The sequence below is a fragment of the Diabrotica virgifera genome, chromosome 1 (assembly GCF_917563875.1).
Source record: "Diabrotica virgifera virgifera chromosome 1, PGI_DIABVI_V3a".
NCBI lineage: Eukaryota > Metazoa > Arthropoda > Insecta > Coleoptera > Chrysomelidae > Diabrotica > Diabrotica virgifera.
The window spans coordinates 271964559-271984104 of NC_065443.1; the positions used below are offsets into that span (position 1 = coordinate 271964559).

At 31.4% G+C, this 19546-nt stretch overlaps 2 protein-coding genes across 2 annotated transcripts in view; one reads left to right on the plus strand and one right to left on the minus strand.

Moving 5' to 3' along the window:
- The first annotated feature begins 2991 nt into the window (after window positions 1-2991).
- Window positions 2992-19546, plus strand: part of LOC114333235 (procathepsin L) — a 33458-nt gene continuing 16903 nt past the window's right edge. The window contains exon 1 of the mRNA XM_050650527.1: window positions 2992-3078. Coding sequence (XP_050506484.1) covers window positions 3034-3078 — 45 coding nt within the window. The 5' untranslated portion in view covers window positions 2992-3033. The remainder of the gene's footprint in view (window positions 3079-19546) is intronic.
- LOC114333234 (procathepsin L-like) lies at window positions 10429-19110 on the minus strand. The gene is made up of 4 exons (XM_028283094.2): window positions 18794-19110; window positions 17180-17515; window positions 12217-12568; window positions 10429-10702 (listed from the first exon to the last, which is right to left on the minus strand). Exons 1-4 carry the CDS (start codon window positions 18872-18874, stop codon window positions 10491-10493), a joined length of 981 nt encoding a protein of 326 aa, XP_028138895.1. The 5' UTR covers window positions 18875-19110; the 3' UTR covers window positions 10429-10490.

Below are 19546 nucleotides of genomic sequence, written 5' to 3' on the forward strand. Positions count from 1 at the left end.
CGAAGTCCTAGAAAGTACCTAGAGATGGAAGTCACTGAATATGCATAAATCCAAAATTACCATTGCGTTGTCAGGCAGAAGTCACGAAATGTATGTTTTCTCAGATCTGTTATTTTGGACTTGCTGACTTTTGCCGCGACGACGACAATATATACAGGGTATCCCGAAAAGGTTGGTCGTAAATTAAACCACAGATTCTGGGGTCAAAAATAGATTGATTCAACCTGACTTACCTATATACAATAGTGCACACAAAAAAAGTTACAGCCCTTTAAAGTTACAAAATGAAAACCGATTTTTTTCATATATCGAAAACTCTTTGAGATTTTTTATTGAAAATGGACATGTGGCATTCTTATAGCAGCGACAAAAAAATTAAAGTGAAATTTGTGCACCCCATAAAAATTTTATGGGGGTTTTGTTCCTTTCAACCCCCCAAACTTTTGTGTACGTTCCAATTAAATTATTATTGTGGCACCATTTATTAAACACAATATTTTTAAAACTTTTTTGTCTCTTAGTACTTTTTCGATAAGCCAGTGTTTATCGAGATATTTTGAATATTTGTCGAATCCACCACATATTTGTATATGGTTAAGTACGATTATTATAGACCGGTTAATAATCTGAAAATTTATTTATAATTTACATTTTTAGGTATATTTTGAAAGAGAAGCCGCATCTCGATAAAAGGTGACTTATCAAAAAAAGACTAAGAGGCAAAAAGTTTTAAAAACACTGTGTTTAACTAATGGTACCACAATAATAGTTTAATTGTAACGTACACAAACATTTGGGGGATTTAAAGAAACAAAATCCCCATAAAATTTGTATGTAAATATATTAAAAAAGAAGCTGCATCTCGATAAAAACTGGCTTATCGAAAAATACTAAGAGGCAAAAAGGTTTAAAAACGTTGTGTTTAACTGATGGTACCATAATAATGAATTAATTGGAACAACTTACATAAAAGTTTGGGGATGTTTACGGGAACAAAACCTCCATAAATTTTTTATGTGGTGCACAAATTTCACTACAATTTTGTTTTAGGATGTTCCTACCATAATAGTGGTACATATCCATTTTGAATAAAAAATCTCTAATAATTTTCGATAATATATTGAAAAAAATCGATTTTTATTTCGCAACTTCAAAGGGATATAACTTTTTTTATGAGCATATTTGTACTAAGGTAAGTTAGGTTCAATCGAACTATTTTTGACCCCAGAATGTGTGGTATAATTTATGACCAATCTATTTGGGACACCCTGTATATTAAATATTACCAGAAATACATACTTTAATATTAAATTCGTATAATAGGTACTTGAAAGTGTAAAATTTTATTTATAATTTGCTATTTTTAGGTAAATCTTTTACAATCTATTATTATACAATATATCAAAGAGTCTAGAAGGGAAAAACAGAAATTACCAATGACAACAAAAAAACACTACAACCTCTTTTTCTTCTTTCTCGAAACGCCTTATGCCCCTCGGGGGCGTCGGAGAAACACTACAAGGATAGCTACTTTATTTTAATGAATGTACACTAGAAAAATGGTGTATATTATAAACTCATGAAAATTTAACCCTAAGACTGTTTCCTATTTCCCTATTACAAAACTGTAATAATTCCGTTAAAGTCCTTTGGCCCATTCTGAGAACATCAAAACATAATGGTAGGGGAGCCCAAGCGGGGATTTTTGCAGTAACTCGAGCGCGTCAGATTATCATATGGGGAGAACCCTGGTACCCTGTAGATGTACCTCTACCATATATTGGCTCTAAACAGAGGGGAGCTCGTTAAGGGGGGGCCGAAAAAAAAATCTATCCTTAGAAAAACTCGAAATCGTCAGATTAGGATAAGGTAAGTTAAGTACATGCAAAACAGTGTATATTTAAAAAATCTGACGATTTGGGTGGGGCCTAAGGAAATGGGTGAGTCACAAAGTTTCACAAGAAAAAAGAGAATATTTCGCGAAATGAACGATAGATCTAAAAACTAAAAAATACGTGCTCAATATTTGTCAAAAATCTATCGAAGGATACCAAACACGACTGCCCACGGAGAGGGGTGGGGGTTAAATTTAAAATTTTAAATACGAATCCCGCGGTATTTCGCGAAATGAACATTAGATCGAAAAACTAAAAAATACACTTATTCAATATGTTTGAAAAATCTATCGAATGGCACCAAACAGGACTCCTACGAATGTGGGGTGGGGGTAACTTTAAAATTTTAAATAGGAGCCCCCATTTTTATTGCAGATTCGGATCCCTTACGTAAAAGTAAGTAACTTTAATTTAAAACATTTTTTCGAATTATGGATAAATGACGCTATAATCGGAAAAAACGATTGTTGGAAATGGAAAATTAAATTAAAAATGGAAAATCCCACTAAAATGTAAAACTTTACTCAAATTTTTTTGGTTTTAAAACCTACTCTTCACAACCCAATAGGTCCCCAAAGCGCTCGAGTGACTGCACATTAAGCATACTATCCTCCCCTACTATAATATAATATGTCAATACGAAACTGATTTTAGAAAATATACAATATTATAGATAAAGATGAAATTTATATTGAAATATTAAACTAACTACTTGGCTTTCGTACTATACATAGTTTTCCTGCTTCCTTTCATCCTAAAAAAGTATATTTTCCATGATTTTATTAAAGCTATGGACAAGAACGAATAAGATTTTTACGCTTAAAAGGTAAGTTTCTTACACGACAAGATATTTATAAAAATTGAAAAAGGTATTTTTGGGGCTCCACAACTATTTAATAAAAGCTAATAATTTCGAAAATATACTTAGTGGCTTCGAAAAAAGAGCATGCATCTGTGGAAAAAATGTACCCAATTAAAATATTTTTATGAAACTATAAAGACAATAAATACATGGAGTATATCAACAATCTAATGAAAGCCTACCGTGATTTGGGCAGTGTGCGCCATATAACATTTATGCATATTAAAACCCATTTACGTGATTCCCACTTAGTTTTTTTTTCAGAAAATCTTGAAGATGGTTGTGATAAACATGGAGAACGTTTCCATCAAGATATTTCAGGTATGGAAAAATAATATCAAGCAATATGGGTCCAAGAGATCTGGCTGACTACTGTTGCACCATTAAAAGAAATGAGCCAGAAGCAAATGAGCCAGAGCTGCAGCCAACAAAGTTAAGATTGCTATGATGGTAGCCAACCTTCGATAGGAGACAGTACTGCAAGAAGAAGAAGAAGAAGAAGAAAAAGCGAGAAGCAAACTACTTAAGAAAATCCTTCACAATCTCCTTTAAATGTACTAAACCCATATCCGTATAGATATAAATAGGTAAACACATGGGCTCTTTGTATTTGACTGGGTACAAGAAAACCATACGTTATTTAAAAAAAATATTATCAGTTTTAGACCTGGATCCCGCGTACCATAAAAAGTTGATTAATAGCAAGCTGAAAATTTGTTAATAGCTTAACGGTGTCTAGTCGGACCAACTTTGATCTATGGGAACACTGGAACAGGGAAAGTTTTAATTGTGGAAGAGGTTAAAAATTTGGAACGTCAAACTACTTTCCATGTATATTGTCGGACAGAACTTCCAATTGATTTGTTTCCATTTCATTAAACTCTCATGCAAAAATCAGACTGGTATTTATCACCAACTGGACATTTTAATGAGTGGAACACATGTCAAATGACAGGATGCTCTGTCCGAAAAAAAAACATGGATTGTAGATGTCAGATTACGTTTTCGTAATCTGACGTTCAAAATTTTTAAACTGTTCCACAATTAAAACTTCCCCTGTTCCAGTGTTCCCGTACATCAAAGTTTGTCAGACTAGACACCGTTAAGCTAGCAAATTTTCAGCTTGCTATTAATCAACTTTTTTTGGTACGAAGGATCCAGGCCTATTTGGAATTCAGGGTAAAAGACTATAAAAATCAGCGAATAGAACTTTTGGGACAAACCATTTAGTCCAAGTAGTCCAGAAAGCCACTGCGCATCCGCTAGGAAAAATATTCTAACTCGGATTTTTTGCACAATCTTACTGAAAAAGGACTCCTTTTAACAAATTTGCATGTTGCCAGGACCAAAAGGTGGTCAAAAATTTTTTAAACGTTTTTTTTTTTGTTTTTTTCCTAAAATTATTTTTTTTGCATGGAAAAAAGTTTTTTTAGGTTTTTTGACAGAAGAGATTCCAAACAGAAAAGGTCTTTAGTGACTTTTCTCTAAAAATGATAGTTTTTGACATATAAGCGATTAAAAATTGAAAAATTGCGAAATCGGCCATTTTTAACCCTCAAAAACTATGTGAAAAACTGAAAATTTGAATGTTGCCAAGGTAGGTAGATATTCTTTAAACATCGATTGATGAAATCCCGAAGAGTTTTTTGCAATACAATATTCAAAACTCCTTTGTTTTTTAATTGCTAATCAAGCGTGCGCGACATTGTTTTCTACCGACAGTATGGTGCAAATGAAAGGAATAAATTCGTTATTTCGTAAACCGGCGACTTTAATAAAAAATCCCGAAACAGGTCGATTTTTATTTTTAAGTTATGATATTGTGGCATATATGGTACACTAGTGACGTCATCCATCTGGGCGTGATGACGTAATCTATGATTTTTTTAAATGAGAATAGGGGTAGTGTGGTAGCTCATTTGAAAGGTTCTTCAATTCTCTATTCAGTAATGTAAAAATTTACATAATTATTTATACAAGGTGTCCTTCTACTTCTTCTTTTGTCAAATAATTAATTTAATAAAAAAATTTTGGACACCCTGTATAAATAATTATGTAAATGTTTATATTACTGAATAGATAATTGAAGAACCTTTCAAATGAGCTAGCACACGACCCCTATTCTCATTAAAAAAATCATCGATTACGTCATCACGTCCAGATGTATGACGTCACTAGTATACCATATATGCCACAATATCATAACTTAAAAATAAAAATCGACCTCTTTCGGGATTTTTCCTTAAAGTCGCCGGTTTACGAAATAACGAATTTATTCCTTTCATTTGCACCATACTGTCGGTGGAAAATAGTGTCGCGCACGCTTGATTAGCAATTAAAAAACAAAGGAGTTTTGAATATTGTATTGCAAAAAACTCTTCGGGATTTCATTAATCGATGTTTAAAGAATATCCACCTATCTTGGCAACATTCAAATTTTCAGTTTTTCACATAGTTTTTGAGGGTTAAAAATGGCCGATTTCGCAATTTTTCAATTTTTAATCGCTTATATGTCAAAAACTATCATTTTTAGAGAAAAGTCACTAAAGACCTTTTCTGTTTGAAATGATCCAAAAAACCTAAAAAAACTTTTTTCCATGCAAAAAAAAAAATTTTAGGAAAAAAACAAAAAAAAAAAACGTTTAAAAAATTTTTGACCACCTTTTGGTCCTGGCAACATGCAAATTTGTTAAAAGGAGTCCTTTTTGAGTAAGATTGTGCAAAAAATCCGAATTAGAATATTTTTCCTAGCGGACGCGCAGTGGCTTTCTGGACTAAAGTAATGAAGCTTAAAATAGGACAAAACCTCGCAATTTTTACAGAATGGATCAATTTGCTTGAAAATTTGAGAATAAGTAGTAATTTAAGAATCAAAATCTATATCATGCCGAAAGGCGCTTTTACCATGGGGGTGGTTGCCACCCCATCTCAGGGGTGGACATTTTTTATTATATTTTAACAGCAAAAGTCGGTAAAAACTTTCATTTTAAGCAAAAAACCTTTTATACATTTTTTTGATAAAACTGATAGTTTTCGATTTATTCGCTATCCAAAGTGTTAGTTTTATATCGAAAAAATCAATGTTTTTAATAAGTTTTCTGCTAATAACTCCAAAAGTTTTCTTTTATCAAAAGAACTTTACTTAACAAAAATGTATATTTTGAAAAAATAAACAAAACCGTTTTTTTTTTAATTTTCTTTAAGACCAATAGTAATCGAGCTATATATGTTGGCTCTTCTTCGTCAAATGCTAAATATTATAGTTTCAAATTCAAAAGACGCGAAAACTATGCATTTTTCGATGACAACTTGTTCAAACTAATTTAAAGTACTTAAAAATATTATCTATCTACAGAAATTAAAAAAAGCCTCTTGCTCAAAAATTAAGTGACTTATAATGAGAAGAATGTCAGTTCCTATTTTTTCAGCAAAAAAGTGATCGCAAGCAACCCAATAATCACCACCCTAATTTAAGTTAGTCATTGTAGACTGGGCAGTATCGTCGCCCCCGCTAGCGCAATTATTCCGATTCGATTTTTTTGCACAAACTTACTCAAAAAGAGGTCCTTATAACATATCCACAGGGTGCCGGGCGGCGCCGTGGTGGAAAAACTTTTTAAACAATTTTTTTTAAACAAATTCACAAAAATAATTTTTTTATTTTCAACAATTTCTTTTAGATAATTTGGGTCATTCTGAGCAAAAAAGGTCTCCTGTCATTTTTCTCTAAAATTGACTGTTGTCGAGTTATACGCGATTAAAAATTTGAAAAATGCGAAAATAGCCATTTTCAAGGCTTCATAACTCGATTAAAAATTATTATGAAATTCAAAAAGTGACAAAATCAAGATTCAAATACCTTCTTCAACGCTATGAAGAGATTTTTGTCGCTATTTTATTACAAAGCTGTTATTTTTAGTTATTAACAATTAGCGGTATAGTCCAACTGTATCGTCGCCCCCGTTAGCGGAACTATTTCGATTCGATTTTTTTGCACAAACTTACACAAAAAGAGGTCTTTATAACATATCCACAGGGTGCCGGGCGGTGCCGTGGTCGAAAAATTTTTTAAACAATTTTTTTTAAACAAATTCACAAAAATAATTTTTTCAATTCCTACAATTTTTTTTAGATAACTTGGATCATTGTGAGTAAAAAAGGTATTTGCTCATTTTTCTCTAAACACGACTGTTGTCGAGTTATACGCGATTAAAAATTTGAAAAATGCGAAAATGCCATTTTCAAGGCTTCATTACTCGATTAAAAATTATTATTATGAAATTAAAAAAGTGACAAGATCAAGATTCGAACACCTTCAGCGTCCTGAAGAGATGTTTTTCATTATTTTATTACAAAGCTGTTATTTTTAGTTATTAACAATTAGCGCTATAGTCCAACTGTATCGCCGCTCCCGTTAACGGAACTATTTCGATTAGATTTTTTTGCACAAACTTACTCAAAAAGAGGTCCTTATAACATATCCTTATGGTGCCGGGCGGTGCCGTGGTCGAAAAAATTTTTAAATAATTTTTTTTAAACAAATTCACAAAAATAATTTTTTTATTTCCTGCAATTTTTTTTAGATAATTTGGGTCATTCTGAGCAAAAAAGATCTCTTGTCATTTTTCTCTAAAATTGACTGTTGTCGAGTTATACGCGAGTAAAAATGCGAAAATGGCCATTTTCAAGGCTTCATAACTCGATCAAAAATGATTATTGTGAAATTCAAAAAAGTGACAAAATCAAGATTCAAATATCTTCTTCAACGTCTGGAAGATATTTTTGGCATTATTTTATTACAAAGCTGTTACTTTTAGTTATTTTCAATTAGCGCTATAGTTCAACTGTATCGTCAGCCCCGTTAGCGGAACTATTTCGATTAGATTTTTTTTGTACAAACTTACTCAAAAAGAGGTTCTTATAACGTATCAGCAGGGTGCCGGCCGGTGCCGTGGTCTAAAAATTGTTTATACAATTTTTCGACCACCGGCCGGCGCTCTGTGGATATGTTATAAGGACCTATATTTGAGTAAGTTTGTGCAAAAAAAATCTAATCGAAATAGTTCCGCTAACAGGGGCGACGATAGAGTTGGACTATACCGCTAATTGTTAATAACTAAAAATAACAGCTTTGTAATGAAATAATGACAAAAATCTCTTCAGGACGCTGAGGAAGGTATTTCAATCTTGATTTTGCCACTTTTTGAATTTCATAATAATCATTTTTAAACGACTTATGAAGCCTTAAAATGTCCATTTTTGTATTTTTCCAATTTTTAATCGCATATAACTCGACAACAATCAATTTTAGACATAAATTACAAGAGACCTTTTTTGCTCAGAATGACCCAAGTTATCTAAAAAAATTGTGGGAAATAAAAAAATGATTTTTGTGAATTTGTTTAAAAAAAATTGTTTAAAAATTTTTTCGACCACGGCACCGCAAGGCAGCCTGTGGATATGTTATGAGGACCCCTTTTTGAGTAAGATTGTCAAAAAAATCTGATCGAAATTGTTCCGCTAACGGGGGCGACGATACAGTTAGACTATAGCGCTAATTGTTAATAACTGAAAATAACAGTTTTGTAATAAATTAATGACAAAAATCTCTTCAGAACGCTAAAGAAGGTATTTGAATATTGATTTTGTCACTTTTTGAATTTCATAATAATCATTTTTGATCGAGTTATGAAGCTTTGAAAATGGCCATTTTCGCATTTTTCAAATTTTTAATCGCGTATAACTCGGCAACAGTCAATTTTAGAGAAAAATGACACGAGACCTTTTTTGCTCAGAATGACCCAAATTATCTAAAAAAATTGTTGGAAATAACAAAATTATTTTTGTGAATTTATTAAAAAAAAAATTGTTTAAAAAATTTTTCGACCACGGCACCGCCCGGCACCCTGTGGATATGTGAGAAGGACCTTTTTTTGAATAAGTTTGTCCAAAAAAATCTAATCGAAATAGTTCCGTTAACGGGGGTGATGATAAAGTTGGACTATAGCGCTAATTGTTAATAACTAAAAATAACAGCTTTGTAATAAATTAATGACAAAAATCTCTTCAGAACGCTGAAGAAGGTATTTGAATCTTGATTTTGTCACTTTTTGAATTTCATAATAATCATTTTTGATCGAGTTATGAAGCCTTGAAAATGGCCATTTTCGCATTTTTCAAATTTTTAATCGCGTATAACTCGACAACAGTCAATTTTAGAGAAAAATAACAAGAGACCTTTTTTGCTCAGAATGACCCAAATTATCTAAAAAAAGTTGTTGGAAATAAAAAAATTATTGTTGTAAATTTGTTTAAAAAAATTGTTTAAAAAATTTTTCGACCACGGCACCGCCCGGCACCATGTGGATATGTAATAAGGACCTCTTTTTGAGTAAGTTTGTGCAAAAAAATCGAATCGGAATAATTGCGCTAGCGGGGGCGACGGTACTGCCCGGTCTATTGACCTTATTCGGTCTTTTTTATTTATGTATTATTAATAGGTTCTAAAAGTTTTACCGGCTTAGAATGATTTTTTGTATTTTGAGTGAGAAATTGACAATAATTAAAACATGCAAAAACAACCTTTACCAACTCTTTTAAAGTCACCTCTTTTTGCGACTGAGGACTTTAAAAAGATTTAATATTAATAAGCTTATATATCTTGTAAAAACCTACAAAAAATTTTTTTACTAAACTTTCTAGTATAAAAATAAAAAAGTTACGGTTCAGAACTCAATATATTTTTTTGAAAAAAAAGGAGAAATCCAATTGGAAGCATGATAATCTAAGTTAGCGGTGTTTTTAGTCATTGGCCTTATTCATTCTTATTTATTTATGTATTATTAATAGATTCTAGAAGTGTGACTGGCTTAGAATGATTAGTTTTAAAAAAACTGGATTTAAAAGCGAATAACGAGATTTTGTAGTTTGGTAAAAAATGCCAGTTTCTTCAGAATAGAAAAATTATCATCAGACTTACGAAAAAATGTTTCAATATAAAATTGTAGGTTATTTAATTCCCAAGAACTTGATTGGAAAACCTTTTTTTCTTCGGTAAAAATTGAGTGAATCGTAAAGGGGTATATCGAAAAACATTGATTTTCTCTATACAAAACTATCAGTTTGGATAACGAGTAAATCGAGAACTATTAATTTTATCAAAAAAATATATAGAAGATTTTTTGCTTAGAATAAATATTTTTATCAACTTCTGCGGTCAAAATATAATAAAAAATTTCCAGCCTCCAGATAGGGTGGCAACCACCCCCATGGTAAAAGCGCCTTTCGGCATAATATAGATTTTGATCCTTAGACTATCCACTACTTATTCTCAAATTTTCAAGCAAATCGTCCGTTCTGTTAAAATTGTGAGGTAAAAAGCTTCGGTTCCTGGCCTAATTATATTTTTTTGTTGCCCAGTGTTGCCCAATCTTTTTGTCACTTTATCATTTTATTCTGGTATTCTTCACTGTACCATACTATATTGATTTTCTTTGCAGATTTAAATTACAGTCCATGAACTTTGTTATATTGTTGAATACCATTTATGCATTATTTATAGTTATTTAGAGATTGGACCTTATAAAATATACTTCAATAGATATGCTTGAACTTTAAGAAACAATAAGCTCTCGTCTATATACATGTTTTAAAACGGAGTAAAACATCTAATAATCAAAATAGAATTTATTTTTCTAAACAATAATAAAGAGGGGTATACAAAATGTACTATTTTATATATTTGGATACGTAGCATCAGTAGCAATACCACATTGATTCTTTTTGTTTCTGCTCATCCATATATATCCATCCATTCCCCAGTCAGCACCCCAGGAATTTTTCACGATCCAGTAATCATGTCCTTTCTCTGTACCATAGCCTACAACCAGTACCCCATGGTTCAAATAATTGAAGTCACTGCTGCAGGAAATATCATCGAGTATTCCTAAAATATATTTTATAAAAGTAAATTGTTGATGTGTTTTTTTAATATTATTTTGTGGATTATTATAAAATGTATATTGTATGCTTGTTAACAAATTATTGCAGAACCATATCTTAATCCTATTATAAAATCATTTGTATTTGAGTAGTATCGTTAAATTTCGAAAAGTAAACACACTGAATAGCAGGTGTAATAATTAAAAACGTACAATAGATTAAAATAGATAACTTTCTACCTCTGTCGGAAACTTAACCGCACCACTCAAATACAAGTCGACTTTGTAATAAAATTAAGATTAAAGTTCTCTGAAATAACTTAATGGCAACTATACAGGGTGTCCAGAAACTCTACCGACAAACAAAGACAGGAGATTCCTCAAATAATTTTAAGACAATTTAACCCAATTCTTCTAGTCCGAAAATGCTTCCTAAGGGAGCTAGAGCTCTTTGAAGATGGCGCCATCTAACTTGTTTTTCTTAAATACCTCCAGAACGATTCTATTTAGAAAAACAAAAATTTGTATACATATTAACTTTTCAGAAGTGAATCGATTCCATCCATTGCGCTTTTCTAGTACCGGTCATAGGCGTCCGTTTTGGGTAGGGCAACGGTTTTTTATCGCATAACTTTTTTGTCTTTAACTTTTAAGCATTTTTGATACTGGATTATTAAATTGTGAGGTATTCTAGTACTAAAAGATACTCTTACTTTAAGTCGGTAGGACACACCGTTTTCTAGAAAAATCGATTTGAAAGTTTTTAGTTTTGGGAATTTGAAAAAAAAAAAAAGATTGAAAAACCAACTTAAGCAAGAGTAACTTTTAGTACTTGAATTTCTCATAATTAAATAATCTAGTGTCAAAAATACTTAAAAATTAAAGACAAAAAAGTTATGCTATAAAATAAATGTTGACCAACCCAAAACGGACGTCTATGACCGGTATTAGAAATTCGCCATTAATGAAATCAATTAATCTTTGGAATATGAATAAATGTACCAGTTTTCATCTTTCTAAATAATTTTTTGTTTAATATTTTTTTTTGAAATTCAAAGAACGAAAAAATTTCAAATCGATTTTTCTAGAAAACGGTGTATCCTATCGACTTAAAGTAAGAGTAACTTTTACTACTAGAATATCTCACAATTTAATAATCCTGTATCAAAAATGCTTAAAAGTTAAAGACAAAAAAGTTATGCGGTAAAATAACCGTTTCCCTACCCAAAACGGACGCCTATGACCGGTACTAGAAATTCGGAATGGATGGAGTCGATTCATTTCTGGAAAGTTAATACGCATACCAATTTTTGTTTTTTTAAATAACAGCGTTCTGGAGGTATTTAAGAAAAACTAATTACATGACGCCATATTCAAAGAGCTGTAGCTCCCTTAGGAAGCATCTTCGGACTAGGTGAATTGGGTTAAATTGTTTTAAAATTATCTGAGGAATCTCCTGTCTTCGTTTGTCGGTAGAGTTTCTGGACAACCTGTATATTGGATATAGAATAATTTATACCTGAGTCATATAATTGAAAATTATAACTAGCATCAATAGCCACTGATATAGGTCCTTTTACTACAACTGCATTTTTTAGGTCATCTTCGTCATTTTTCTTAATATAAGTAAAGTTGCTAATTTTGGCAGCTACTTTAGACCTATCAAATCTACACTTATCATCAATGCCTTCATAAGGATAATCATTTTCGGCCATTATTCCTCCAGCTGCTTCAATGTATTCTAGAGCCTTGTCCATATATCCACCTGCACATCCATTACAACTATCTTTTGCGCAATCTACTAGATTTTGTTCACTTAGAGAGACCAGTTTTCCTGTCTTAAGAAAATGAGCTCCTTCTACTGTTCCAGTCTATAAAAATAAAAGAAAAAGTATCACATTATTGTTTATAGAGAGTTTATAAGAAAATTTGTCGGTATAGGTTTAAGATTAGCGTATAGGTATAAGAATAAAATAAAATAAATATTTTAAATACTATATAGGTAGATTCAATTTTATTTTATAATAAAATATAGAAACTGTGCAACAAAAGTTAAAATATTAACATAAGTAGTTTTGGAACAACAAGTAATTAAAATATTGTCTGTCAAATAGGGACCCTTGCAAATGGCACTGAACTTACAGTGCTACCAACAAAAAACATGAGGTACACGAGGCAATAACGCAAGACAATAATCAAGATTAAAATTGGATGACATTGCGAAAAATCAAAAACTAAATAAGTATAAAAAATACAATAAAACAAATAATAAAATGGACTCCTACAGTACGAAGGACAAGATCTGGCCAAAAAATAATTAAAACCAATCCAAAAAATAATAGAACAAAACAGTGTACCACAAGAATGGAGATTAAGCGTCCTAATTATTTCTCTTCAAAAAGGGACAGCAATCGGACCCGGAGAATTTCAGAGAAATCAATTTATTAAACACAACATTAAAATTAAAAAGAAAATTAATAATAAAAAAAACTGAATTAAATAATTATAACATTAGCAGAAAAACAACAAGGTTTTAGGTCGGAAAGATCATATTTATAATGAGGCAAATTCAAGGGAAATCCTTATAATAAAAGAAACCAGCATGTTTATGTTTGGTGCAACTTAAGAAGGCATTTAACAAGGTTAAATTAAAGAATATTATCCATTCATTGTACGCAAGAGTGGTCCCGCCAGGTGAAAATATCTAATTGAAACGAGTGAAAATATCTACCAGAACAACACAATAAAAAAAGTAGGAGAATAACTAACTGACCCAATAGTCTGGGCTGATTATCGGAGAATAGGCCATTTTTGGAAAAAGTTATTTAACAGCAATTTTATTGCTGGAATCGAATCTTATGATTGTATATATTAATAATATAGATATGCAAAGTCCGCAGATAGTGTGCTACTTTTTTTATAAACAAAATGGCGCCCGAGAATCGTGTTTTTTCAATTTTTGCTCTATAACACCAAAGATTTTAAATTTAGACCAAAAACACCCAAATAAAAATTCACCGCAATTAAATTCTGCATAAAGACGTGTTTTTTCCGATTTAAGTCGACGAAAACTTTCCCCGGAAACAGCGGGGTTTTCCAACAAAATCTTTAATTTTCAATTAAACCTTTAGATAAGTAGTTGTTTAGTTGTTAAACTTTTAGATAAGTAGAAGCCGATAGAAATTGAATGAACAGTTTAGCAACAATTGAAATGTTAATGAAAAATTTACGGTCGCTATAACAACGAGAATAATTATGATGCATAAGAATAACTATGATTTTTTCATATAAAGACACTATACCTATCTAATGTACTTTACAGAATTGAAGTTGGACTATTTAAGCGGCCTCAGGAATATTTTAAAATTATAAACAATTTTTTGGCTTATAAACAAATAGAATATCTCGGGAAATATTAAACTAAATTAAATTGTAAAAACGGTATTCGAAAGACAGCGGCAGAACGTTTCTTCCAAAAGAAAAACGTTTAAATATGACGAGTGTTTCCTGAGATACAACCGGTCAAAATTGACCGGAATTTACGGCAAAGATATAAAGAATAGGATCATAATTTTTAAACCATCACCTTTCTATTTTTATCCTCTTCCCTCACCAATTTTTATATCTTTAAAATGCTCATAACATATATTATTATAATAAAAACTATCGATAATACGTGTGAAAATTGCCAAAAATAGCAAAATTCCAATCAAAAATTAGGTTGGAGAAAATGTAACCCTCAAAGTTCAAAATCGGTATTTGTTAAAAAAATGCATTTTCTCGGCTTCCCATGGAGCAATTTTCTTCATTCTTTTTTTGTTCCCAAGTAACTGGAGTAGATCCATCGAACTAACGCATTATTAAATGTCAAACTTGCTTTTGTTTGGTTATAATAAATTTATTTATTTATTATAACACAATATTTTAATTTGTTTAAATAAACATTGTTTAAATAATTATACACTTTCAAATGAGAATATTTATGTTTTTAACTTTAAAAGGTACACTTGTAGTAAGTTTATCTAAAAAAAAGCCCACAACTGGAAAAAATATGTAATTTTCTGTTCTTATAAATAAATTAATCTATTATAACAAAACAAAAGCAAGTTTGACATTTAATACTGCGTTAGTTCGATGGCTCTACTCGAGTTATTAGGGAACAAAAAAAGAATGAAGGAAATTGCTCCATGGGAAGCCGAGAAAATGCATTTTGTTAACTTATACCGATTTTGAAATTTGACGGTTACATTTCCTCCAACCTAATTTTTGATTGGAATTTTGCTATTTTTGGCAATTTTCACACGTACTATCGATAGTTTTTATTATAATAATATATGTTATGAGGACTTTAAAGATATGAAAATTGGTGTGGGGAAAGAGGACAAAAATAAAAAGGTGATGGTTTGAAAATTATGATCCTATTCTTTATATCTTTGCCGTAAATTCCGGTCAACTTTGACCGGTCATATCTCAGGAACCACTCGTCATAATTAAACGTTTTTTTTTTGAAGAAGCATCCTGCAGCTGTATTTCGAATACCGTTTTCGCAATTTAATTTAGTTTAATATTTCCCGAGATATTCTATTTGTTTATAAGCCAAAAAATTGTTTATAATTTTAAAATATTCCTGAGGCCGCGTAAATAGTCCAATTTCAATTCTGTACAGTACATTAGATAGGTATAGTGTCTTTTTATGAAAAAATCATAGTTATTCTAATGCATCATAACTACTGCCGTTATTATAGCGCCGTAAATTTTTAATTAACATTTTAATTGTTGCTAAACTGTTCATTCAATTTCCTTAGACTTCTGGAATTATAATACATACGGAAAGGGCTTTTACGTTACCAAGTTATTTAATTATTGATTAACAACTACTTATCTAAAAGTTTAGTTGAAAATTAAAGATTTTGTTGGAAAAACCCGCTTTTTCCGGGGAAAGTTTTCGTCGAAGTAAATCAGAAAAAACACGTCTCTATGCAGAATTTAATTGAGGTGAATTTTTATTTGGGTGTTTTTGGTCTAAAGTTAAAATCTTTGGAGTTATAGAGCAAAAATTGAAAAAAACAGGATTTTCGGGCGCCATTTTGTTTATAAAAAAAGTAGCACACTATGCGTATCTTTGCATATCTATATTATTAATACATACAATAATAAGATTCGATTCCAGCAATAAAATTGCTGGTAAATAACTTTTCCTTGTATTTTGCTAATTAGCCCAGAGTACAATTAAAGTTGGCAAAAGAATAAGGCAGAAAGATTCCCTGAGTGCTCTGTTGTTTAACCTGATCTCGAATAAAATAATAAAAAGGTTAGAACTGAGAAACGATACCAAATGGGAGAAAAACAACTTAAGCTAATCTGCTATACAGACGACACAATATTAAACTCTTAGGCAGGCACATCAAAGAAACTTAAAACGTAAATTACTTTTCATAGAAATAAAACACTTCTAAACAAATATACGTCCGGCCATTTATGAAAGTCTCCGAAAATAAAAATATGTCATGAGCATGAATCACACTCGTTTCATTGGTAGGCTGACTTTGAGATTTGGTTAGCAGTGTTTTATTTTCATGAAACATGTTTTACGTTTCATGTTTCATGTTTTTCGTTTCATGTTTCTTTGGTGTGCGGCTTGCCTTAAAGTGAAGATAATTTACAACCTAAGTACGCTGCACCACTTTAATACAACGGCCAGAAAATTTAACTTGTTAATTTTCTCAAAAAGAACAACATAGTAAACTAAAACTAGAGGGTCAGATAATAAAACAAGTGATGAGGTTGAAATATCTAGACATCAAACTCTCTAGCCACAAAAAGCTCGATGCACAAGTGGAAGATCAAGTGCGAATAAAGCATACAGAGCCGCAGGTTGCCTGAATGAAATAATATATGGAAAAATAAAAATATCGACAAAAAAATGAAAGGCAGAATTTACAAAACAGTCGTCAGATCGATAATGATAGACGCCGGGAAAATACGACTTGACACACAGAAGACAAAAATAATGCTAGAAACAGAAGACATGAAAACTCTTCGAAAAATCGATAGTAAGACACTACAGCACAGAGATATAAGTACTGATGTACCTACGACGGAGATACAAAGTGGAGAATATTAATAACTGGCACGACCACATAAGCCGAATGACAAGATATAGAGTAATAAGTACGGAAAGGGACGATCCAATAGGAAGACGGTCAGCGGAGGTCCACTAAAATAATGGAGCAAATTTATGGGTGCATATTGGAAAAACGTACAAAGGCATGTCCACACAAAACGAAGAAGGAGAACAAACGATCAAAAAGAAGTAGGGTGATAATAAAAAGGTCACCTAATGCAACGATTTGAGTTAAACATTATGTATACAGAAGGTAGTTTTCATAACATTTAAGAGAAATTGATTTAAATAGGTTTTCTGCAATATATAGTAAGAATTTAACATACATAAGAACAACGATACAATAATAACGACTTACCGTACTGAAACTCCAACAGGATCCGCAAGAACCTTGATTCTTGACCTCGGTGACTGCTCCTTTCTCTCTCCAATCAAACATGGATGGAAGATCTTTTACTGGAGTGAGTGAATGTGTCACATGTGGTCTAGTGGGTTTGTCAGCTTTAGAAAGTCCTAACATATCGGCAAATTCTTTTTCAGTCAAATCTGAAAATTTAGTTACTCCCAATTTAAAAGTGGATAGTCCATGGTAATATTTTTCATTGTGATTTTCGATTTTTCTTAAATTTTCTTGAAAAATTGTGAACCGGTTTTGTTCTTCGACATAATTTCTGTAGCTTTTGCCTTGTTTTACCTAAGTAGATAAACAAAACATTTATTAAACAATAAATTAATAAAAACCAATTTAATTCAAAACATATGCCCATATGTATAGGTACGATGGAATAGTCGTCAACTCGAAATGGGATCAAAAAACCAAAATACGATCTAGAGTTGAAAAGGCTAGAGGAACATTTAACAACATAAGAAATTTATATTCACTCATTACGACATACCACTGCCACTAAAAATACGGCTGCTAAAATGCTACGTATTTCCAGTCTTGCTGTATGGCGCAGAGACCTGGACAATAACGGAAATACTAGCGGTATTGGAAATGTAGGTGTACCGACGTACCCCCAATATATCCTGGACGAACCAAATCACCCAAGTTGAGGTATTGCACCGAATGGGAAAACAAAAAGAAATATCTTTCACAATAATTAATAAACGGAAACTTGAATACCTTGGTCATATTATGAGACATGATAGTAATAGTGTATACTCCAACTGACAATACAGGGTAAAAAAGAGTGCAAACGCTGACCCGGAAGAAGACACTGATGGCTTAAAAAGTTACGCTAATATTTCGGACTAACATCTATCGAGTTATTCAGAATCGCCACAAACAAAATTAAAGTTAAAATAGAAAAATAGACGGTTTAGTTTTGATTTAAATCTGTCTCCTGCCATCCCCCGATAGCGCTATTTCTAGGTCTACCTGTTATCAAGGAGGCTATGCGAGAAGACAAATTTACATCAAAACTTCCGTAGTTCTCGGTATACAATAAAACTATTTATACCGGAGTAAGGTTAGAACGCCCTCTAACGGGGAATTAGCGAAATGAATGTCGCCGCTAGGAAAATATTCCAAAATGCGATTCAGAGAACCTATAAGAAACGAGCCTTTGTACTCTCATACAGAGTATAACATTAGTAAAAATAGAAAAATAGACGGTTTAGTTTTGATTTAAATCTGTTTCCTGCCATCCCCCGATAGCGCTATTTCTAGGTCTTTAAAGACAGATCTAGAAACAGATTTAAATCAAAACTAAACTGTCTATTTTTCTATTTTTACTAATGCCATATTCTTTATGAGAGTACAAAGACTCGTTTCTTATAGGTTCTCTGAATCGCATTTTGGAAGAGTTTCCTAGCGGTGCCTTTTGATATTTTCATATCTGGGTTAACAGAAAACTTGAATCGAGTCGACATAAAATTAAAGTTGTTATGAAGATAGCGCACTTCTGCAACAAACAATGCACACGAAGAATAAATTAATAAACATTAGGATTCGGGAGTCTTTTCTTACCTTAAACTGTACCCATTCTTCATTATCACTTAATGCTTGAACTGCAGCAATAGCTAGAAAAATAAAAATAAAAACCTTCATCTTGAAAATAATTTCAATATTTATACGGTTCTAATTTAAACAATTGCTTAACTGTACACTTTTATAAAATTATGAATATGTTTTATTTGAAAACTGATCTCTTTATGTTTGCTGAATGATACAAAATGTTCTTTTATACTCAGTTTTGTTTACCACAATAAACTTGCAAAATCAATACAAGGTTCAGACAATTTTCGTAATTATTGGGACTTACTCAAATTCCTACAATTACTAATAATAAATAAACAAATACATATATGCAATTTGTTGATAGATTTCAAGATAAGTACAAAAAATATATTGTTGTATTATTGAGTTTTCTTTATCAGGAAATCTAAGATTATTTATCTCATTTCCCATATTAATCCTTTTAAAGAAAGTGTCATTGAACCTATGTTTTTGTTCTTCTTTTCGCATTTTAACTTACCAATACCTAATTTTTTGTTTTTGAGACCTTTTATACGTTGTTTTATGTTTAGTTCGTTAAGGGCCGGTTGCTCGAACGCTAATCAAGAAGTTGATTATAATTAATCATTTACTGTAATCAATTTTCTTGATGGGAATCAAATCGCGACATGAAAAATACATGTAAAACACTAATCAGTTATTGATTGTAGGTAAAACAGTAATTAAAATATGGCTGCAGCTCTTAAATTATTAAAAATTGCTTAT

What these genes read in the sequence shown, in the direction of transcription:
- LOC114333234 (XM_028283094.2), bottom strand. Translation starts at nt 18,874, where the DNA reads ATGAAGGTTTTTATTTTTATTTTTCTAGCTATTGCTGCAGTTCAAGCA. An exon ending in CCTGTTGGAGTTTCAGTACG is followed by an intron (nt 12,569 to 17,179) that starts GTAAGTCGTTAT and finishes TTATTTTTATAG; the next exon opens with ACTGGAACAGTAGAAGGAGC. An exon ending in TTTTCAATTATATGACTCAG is followed by an intron (nt 10,703 to 12,216) that starts GTATAAATTATT and finishes AATATATTTTAG; the next exon opens with GAATACTCGATGATATTTCC.